This window comes from Myotis lucifugus, unplaced genomic scaffold, assembly GCF_000147115.1.
Source record: "Myotis lucifugus unplaced genomic scaffold, Myoluc2.0 scaffold_160, whole genome shotgun sequence".
Classification (NCBI taxonomy): Eukaryota; Metazoa; Chordata; class Mammalia; order Chiroptera; family Vespertilionidae; genus Myotis; species Myotis lucifugus.
The window spans coordinates 1,992,009-1,999,296 of NW_005871208.1; the positions used below are offsets into that span (position 1 = coordinate 1,992,009).

General features: G+C 54.6%; 3 protein-coding genes across 9 annotated transcripts in view; 1 reads left to right on the forward strand and 2 right to left on the reverse strand.

Moving 5' to 3' along the window:
* TARBP2 (TARBP2, RISC loading complex RNA binding subunit) overlaps positions 1-2,924 on the forward strand; it is a 5,466-nt gene extending 2,542 nt beyond the window's left edge. For 3 of the 4 annotated variants that reach the window (XM_006095754.3, XM_023759735.1, XM_006095755.3), the window contains exons 4-9: positions 225-320; positions 851-923; positions 1,141-1,258; positions 1,575-1,702; positions 2,115-2,316; positions 2,482-2,924. In XM_006095754.3, the coding sequence (XP_006095816.1) occupies positions 225-320; positions 851-923; positions 1,141-1,258; positions 1,575-1,702; positions 2,115-2,316; positions 2,482-2,639 (775 nt within the window). In that variant the 3' untranslated portion in view covers positions 2,640-2,924. The remainder of the gene's footprint in view (positions 1-224; positions 321-850; positions 924-1,140; positions 1,259-1,574; positions 1,703-2,114; positions 2,317-2,481) is intronic. The other variant, XM_006095756.3, reaches the window with a different exon arrangement.
* A 257-nt stretch (positions 2,925-3,181) lies between these two features.
* Positions 3,182-7,288, reverse strand: part of NPFF (neuropeptide FF-amide peptide precursor) — a 9,448-nt gene continuing 5,341 nt past the window's right edge. The window contains exons 1-3 of one of the 3 annotated variants that reach the window (XM_006095761.3): positions 3,815-4,605; positions 3,481-3,602; positions 3,182-3,373 (exon numbers count right to left, since the gene is read on the reverse strand). In XM_006095761.3, the coding sequence (XP_006095823.1) occupies positions 3,256-3,373; positions 3,481-3,602; positions 3,815-3,919 (345 nt within the window). In that variant the 5' untranslated portion in view covers positions 3,920-4,605 and the 3' untranslated portion in view covers positions 3,182-3,255. Of the gene's footprint in view, positions 3,374-3,480; positions 3,770-3,814; positions 4,606-7,288 lie in introns of those variants that run through there. The other 2 variants (XM_023759736.1, XM_006095760.3) reach the window with 2 other exon arrangements.
* Positions 4,732-7,288, reverse strand: part of ATF7 (activating transcription factor 7) — a 109,697-nt gene continuing 107,140 nt past the window's right edge. For both annotated transcript variants that reach the window (XR_002830958.1, XR_002830957.1), the window contains one exon: positions 4,732-5,425. The gene's annotated coding sequence lies outside the window, so the exon portion shown is untranslated. The remainder of the gene's footprint in view (positions 5,426-7,288) is intronic.

Sequence of the window (7,288 nt, forward strand, 5' to 3'; positions counted from 1 at the left end):
GTAGAGAGACCCTCTTTCTCCTTTTCTCAGTCTTCTGATCCCAGTGTTTGGCAAGCAAAGGATCCCAGGAGGAAGAGCTGGTGGTTGAGCTTCCGTGAGTCTTTGACTCGAATGGGAAGGAGTTTTCTTAGGGGATGAGCAGGTCAGGAGGACGTGGGTCCCCCACCCTTTCACTGTCCCCGCCCCACAAGGTGTGAATCAGAGGCTCCCTTCCCCTCGGGAAGTTCTTTTTCTCCCTTAGACTCTTCACTGCCTGAGGACGGTCCGGTTTTTACTGCTGCAGCGGCTGCTACTCCTGTTCCATCTGCTCTCCCAACCAGGTATCTTGTCTCTTCTGACTGCCTGAGGGGGGAGGAATGGGTCCTGGCTCCTGGCCCCCAGCCCTTGGACCCGGGCTGGTCAGGCATGAGGAAGTCTGAGAGTAAACAGAGGCTGGAGTAGTTGGGGACCAGAGTTTGAAGAATTTGCACCAGCTGGTAAGCTCTTGGGACAAGCGGTAATCAGTGATTTTAAATGGCCATGTGGATGATGTTTGACCCATGTTAAGGGTCTTGCAGGCCCCATTTTCTTCTGAGTTGGCCCCATGATGGTCCTGTGTTTGAGTCCCATCCGGTGCTTCCAGGGTCTGGATATGCAGCCCCTCTCCCACTGTCCTGGCGAGGTGATGATCGCATGTTCCAGAAAATTGAAATGGGCCTGGGACCTGGAGGAGACCTCACTTGCAGGGGAGGGGCAAGGAAGGAGGCTGGAAGTTTGGAGTGGGGGAAACCAAAACGAGGCTTAGGACTCCTGGGCTGCAGCAGAAAAAACTAGCCCCCTCAGCTTTGGCCCTGGACCCTTTTTCCTTCAGGAGCCCCCCCATGGAGGTGCAGCCCCCTGTCTCCCCTCAGCAGTCTGAGTGCAACCCTGTTGGTGCTCTGCAGGTGTGCCCCCTCCTCATTTCCTGTGCATGCCTGTCCTCCCTTGAACCAGGGGCCATGAGGGAAGGTTATGGGGGGTGTTTGCTCTTCCTGAGGGCTTTTTTTCACCCCATTTATTCCTCCTCTAGTCTGGAATCTGAGGCTGGGATCTAGGTTAGGAGGGAAAGGATGTTTGGACTCTTCTCACTCAGCCTGTCCACCCATATTTCTCCCTTCCAAGGAGCTGGTGGTGCAGAAGGGCTGGCGGTTGCCTGAGTACACGGTGACTCAGGAGTCTGGGCCAGCCCACCGCAAAGAGTTCACCATGACCTGCAGAGTGGAGCGCTTCGTTGAGATTGGTAACTGGGCAGAAGGGCGTTCTTGCAGCTACTGTCCCCCAACACTCCAGTCCTGGCCACAGGCAGCGCCTAGCTTCTCTCTGCTACAGCCCCGCGCTTTTGGCTGAGACCCCCAGCTTGGCTCCTTCCCCTTAGCTTCTTCCTTGCGCCCTGTCTTCCCCCCTCTCTGGCCAACCAGATTCGCAGGTGCCAGGCAGGTCCTGAGCTCCCCTTTCTAATCGGTATCTCTTTAGGGGACCCTCAACCCAGATTTGCGCCTGGTGGAAAGCACTGAGTCTGTTGGGAGTTATAATCCGTAACCCTCTCCCCCACGCAGGCAGTGGCACTTCCAAAAAGCTGGCAAAGCGGAATGCGGCCGCCAAAATGCTGCTTCGCGTGCACACGGTGCCTCTGGATGCCCGGGATGGGAATGAGGCAGAACCTGACGATGATCACTTCTCCATTGTGAGTGGCTTGTGGGCCGTCCCCCCTGCCAGGCCAGGGCACTGGGGACTCAGTTCTGTGACTCGGGAGTGAGCCTTTCTGGGTCCCAGGCCTGCTTCTGTCCATTTTCCTATCGGAGCCAGGATTCTTGGGGTTCCCGTTCAGCTTCAGCTGTAGGCCCACCTGGTGAGTGCCTTGGGGGAGCTGGTGCAGGCCAGGGCCTGTAGGCTTTTGTTCCTGCGATGAGGAAGGCAGCTTGGCCATCCAGTCCAGGGTCTGATAGGGATAGGGGGTCAAACGGGAATTGACTGAGGGGAGGCAGGCTGGAGGTACCATTCTTTGGGCTATTCTCTCCTGGGACATTAAATGTCTCTTAAATGCCAGGGCCTCCCAGCCCAGTGCCGCATCTTTCTCACTGTTTTCATCTCATCAGGGTGTGGGCTCCCGCCTGGATGGACTTCGGAACCGGGGCCCAGGCTGCACCTGGGATTCTCTGCGCAATTCGGTGGGAGAGAAGATCCTGTCCCTCCGCAGCTGCTCCCTGGGCTCCTTAGGTGCCCTGGGCCCTGCCTGCTGCAGTGTCCTCAGCGAGCTGTCTGAGGAGCAGGCCTTCCATGTCAGCTACCTGGATATTGGTATGGCTAGTTGGGGGGCCGGGGGATGGTGGGGACTGGACCAGAGCAAGTACACATGGGTATAAGGAGTGGGGGGAGGGCATGATGGTGGCACGGATCACAGCCCCCCACCCCCGGTGCTGCCTCGCCACCCAACACTGCCTCCTCCTCTCTCTTGGTCTCCAGAGGAGTTGAGCCTGAGTGGGCTCTGCCAGTGCCTGGTGGAGCTGTCCACACAGCCGATCACCGTGTGTCATGGCTCTGCAGCCACCAGGGAGGCAGCTCGTGGTGAGGCTGCTCGCCGTGCCCTGCAGTACCTCAAGATCATGGCGGGCAGCAAGTAAAGCTCCAGCTGGACTCATGGACATACAACCTCGCTCCCTGCTCTTCCTGCTCTCGGCCCAGGCATCTGCCCAGCTCGGGTACCCTCTGGAGGTGCCATCTCTACCTCTGACACAGACTGCCTCCCCGCAGGCCGAGGAGGGCATGGGCCCAGGAGCCAGGGACCACAGTGCCTCAGTGGCCCAGGATCCGTCCTCATGTTACTGGTGGTGATGGAGGGGAATGACATCGGACTGTCCCCTAGAGCCCAGAATAAATGTGCTGCTCCTCGGAACCGTACACCCTGATCTTCCTGTTTCCCTGAGTAGTTGATGGCAGTTTCGTGCTAGATCACCTCCCCTTTGCCTCCCCACCTTGTTCCGCACATGTCCCCGTGCTTGCTTTTCTGGTGGCGGGAGGCTGGGTGCAGAGACTTCTGGGAACCCCATCACCTGTGTTTCTGGAGAGTTTGGTGGAGATGGAGGGACTGTGGTTCTTGCCATGGGCTCCCGCCCAGCCCCATCAAGTCTTAGACACAGACACCTGATTCAGAAGCCAGGCAGCTTTATTTTGGGGGAAGGGAGATACATGGCACTTTGGGTGTGGGCCTTGCATGCAGATGGATCAAGAGATGACATGTCACTTCTTCCCAAAGCGCTGAGGGGCAGCCAGACTCCAGAACGGGGCGCTCAGCCCCTCCCCAGCTCGGGTACTCAGCCGGTCGTTGCTCCCGGAGCCCTGGGTATTTCTGCCAAACCTTAGGAGAGATCCATCTTCAGCTGTAGGTCCTTCCAGTCCCTTCTCTAGCCCCCTCCCTCGACCCTCCCCTGGCCCCTGCCTTGCCTGTGTCCCTCTCAGACTCACCTTTGGGGCTGAAACGGGAAGGCTGGGCTCCGGCCGGGTCTCTGCATGGCCTGGAGCAGGGAGAGTAAGAGTGACGCAGGGGCCTCGGCATCCTGTGGCGTGCGGGGTCCGGTGTCTTCCTCCTGTGGTACAGGGACATCCAGCAGGGAATATGGGCAAAGACTTTGGACATTCAGGTCAGTAGGGGAAGGATGTGGCTTCCAGTGACAAGTTGTAGGAAGCTGAGTAGCCATTTCTTCAAATGTAGACCCTGGCCACAAGTGTTTGAACCTAGAGCACAAGTCCCATGCTGAGGTAGAGAGAGAGAGTGATGTGGGGAGGGGTGCTAACTTACCAGGAAGATGTGATCTCCACCCTGGCCCCCTGGTCCTTCAGCGTGGCCCCAGTCTGTTATGAAAAGCAGCACCAGCAGTAGCACTGCTGCCTGCCTGGAATCCATGCTGTCATCTGCCTTCCTCCGGCCACATCTGCCTCTTATACCTGCTGTCCCCCTGCCCGCCACCCCCACCGCAGCTGGAGGGGGAATCTAGAGCAGGCAATGGAAATGCACGGCTCCATTAAGAGCCCCTGAGATCCCCTCCCATGGCCCCTCCGGGACTTCCTGCTCTCAGCCTCCGGCCCTAGCCCCTAAGCCTGGAATTACAGACTTTATTAGATGCATAAATCCTGTCTCCAGAGCTTGAGAAGCATCATTAATTGCAGATGCTTTGTCAGCGCCAGGCCCTGGGGGGCCTTTAAGAACCCCCAATCCCTCAACAGGTTGGAGAGCTCCAATTGATCACCTCCTCCTCTCTTTTCTAACTTGTAGAATAAGAGCATAAAGAAAGCCCTGTCAGGAAGGGCTAGGTATTGTGTCCTGGAACAGAGGGAGTGGGGGGCAGAGTTAGGGTCAGAGTTGGCCGGGATGACCCAGCCAGGGTCCCTCCCCTAATGGCTGCAGCCAGGGTCACCCAGCCCATCCACACCCCTGCGTATGTGCCTTTCAGAGCCACTACTCTGAGATTTGCCTGTGGATAGGAAAATGAGATGCAGAAGGGAACAAAAAGGAAGTGGGGAGCTCACAGACTGGGGATTGCTTCAAATCTTTGTAGACGGACCCCCTCCTCACTAGAGGGCAACTGCTTGCTTAGGACCTGCCTCACCTGGGGCTCGGGAGCCATCCCTGCAGCTGAGGCACTGCTGCCACCCTGTGGCCACAGCTCCACATTGTCAGGCCCAGCCATTTCCTTCTCTGGACTAGAGCTCTTTGAAGGACCAGGTGGATGGAGGTGCCTAGGGCCCTGATTCTACGGAGTTCCAGACAGGCAGGGACAGAATCCAGGGGCTGGACTATGATTTTGTCCACTTCACTCTAGTCACCCCGCCTCCGCCTGGCACTGACCTACTGGGGCGCGAGACTAGAATCCAGCCTTGGGAAATACCTGCTTCTCAGGAAGGGGTCCTTCAAGTCACCTGGTGCCCTTTCCCTTCCGATCCTAGGATCCCTCCCCCCACACCCTCCAATAGTTCTGTACCAGCCTGGAGTGGTGCCATGATGTAAAGAGCCTGTGCCCAGCCTGGCAAGCTGTCTACCTCTAACCTGCAGTTTCTTCACCCAGAACATGGCGACATGAGAAACTGCTTCCTAGGACGAGCATTATCTGAGCTACTTTTGGTCATCCATCCAGTAGAGGATCTGACAGAGCAAGCGTCCTCAGAACGTTAGCTGTGAGGAGCTGACACACCCGAGCCCCGGGAACTTACCATCTCCTGAGTCTTCGCAGATGTATCCTTGCACTGAGCTGGTTTCCGTCTCCTTGTGGCCTCCACCAGAGGGTCTTAGTTTTGCCTCTTAAGTCTCACAGATCATCTCTCCATTCTTTCATGTATGCAAGCCTTTCACAGGTTTGAAGACATTTCATTCTTCTACTCTATAGTCTTTTTTTGTTCAAGGGGAGGCGTCTCTCTTTAAAGTAAGGCATTTGTAAACCAACATGTACTTAGGGCAGGTAGATTAGATCAGGCTTTGACCTGGATGCTCTAGATACTACATTTCTATGAGAGCAGCCTAAGCGAGGGGAGCCTCTCTGAGCTTGTCTCACGCTGGTCCCAAGCACAGAACCTGGCATTCACCACTGCATCTTGCAGTTTCACCACTTCTTAAAGGGGAGAATTAAGACCATAGGTAGATGGTTCTTCTGTGGGAAATGGATCTGGCCCCACAGAAGTCCAGAGGAGCAGAGTGGGGGGAGCACTGCAAAGAGCAGCTCTGGGGTCCGACAGAATTCAATTTTAATCCCAGCTCTTGGCACTTCACTGTGTGCCTTGGGGAAGTGTCTTAACCTTAACCTCACTTCATCATCAATAAAATGAGGCAACTACTCCTATTATCAAGAGATTGCTGTGAACAGTAAGTGATGCAAAGCATCTAGCTCTCCATTTAGCACAGAGCAGGCACTCAATGTTTACCACCCTGCTGCTTCCCCTCTATTTCTCTGATCACCAAGCACACCACTATCTGAGCTGAGGCTATGAGAAGAAATGAGCTGATCTAGCTGGCTTCCTATGTCAGGACGTAGCTGACTGGTCTCCTGCGGTTAGTAGTTGGAATGGGTTGATTCTGCTCTCATGGGAAACTGCCCTGCCTTCAGACTCTCATCCCAACCCTCCCAAACCTCTTCATCTTGGCTTCAGGATCTGGCTTTCGGCAACTTCCTTTCTGACCCTTCTCTGGCCCTCCATGTGTTCCTGACCACAACACAATGAAGACCACGACTGCCTTTCCTACTTCTAAGTTAGGAGACTCAGTCTCCCTATTTGTGTCAATTAATCCCGACATCAGCCAGTTTCTTAGATAATTTCTCTCCTATTGGGAAACCCAGAGACACCTGCCATCTCCTGGTCAAGTTCTTCAGCCTGGCTCCCTCTCCGCGCTTGTGATAGTGAAGGAATACACCGATCCAATAAGTAGTGACTGCCCTACACCTCCATACTCCATATGGTTCCTAGGCATTACCTCTTGTTCTTCCTTATCTTTTTCTTAATATGTTTTTACTGATTTTAGAGAGAGAGAGGAGAGAAACAGAGAGAGAGAAAACATTGATCGGCTGCCTCCTGCACCCCCCTCACTGGGGATCAAGCCCACGCCCGCAACCCGGACATGTGCCCTGACCAGGAATCGAACCGGCGACCTCTTGGTGCATGAGACGATACTCAACCAACTGAGCCACACTGGCCAGTGCTACCTGTTTTTCTTGAGAACTCTCTTACCTGCTCTCTAACCAATGCCGGCCCCCCCAATGCCCATAGAATTTATACAATCATAGAAAGGTTCTCTTTTGGTCTCTGCATTCCCCCGTCATGTTGGAAACTTCTTGAAGATAGGGCTTATTTTTGTTGTTTTAAAAAAATTGTTGGGAGGGGGTGGGTACAAAACACTGAAAGGTGAGAGGACACTTGCTTTTCAAACACCATCTCATCCCCCATCCACATAAAGCACAACCTCCTCTAGTGAGTGCTCCCATGATGCTCTGGGCCCTTGCCCCCAGGGCAGTGCACAGATCTGAGCCCTGCCTTCGGTGTGTTATGTATTTATATAAGCCACCACCTTCTCTAGACTGTGTTTTCACTGCATAAAAAAGGGAAGGGAAACATCCCGGCTCCTTCTTGTTTTAAGAAATGGGAAAAGTGAGAAAGAATCAGACGTGAAACCCCCAATGAGTCCCCAAGGAAGGACAGTGGGAACTTGTAAATCAGAGGATCGAAACACCAAACATACAGTGCTCCTCCTCGAGAAGTTTATATTTTATTTTTGCAGGATAAATAAAGG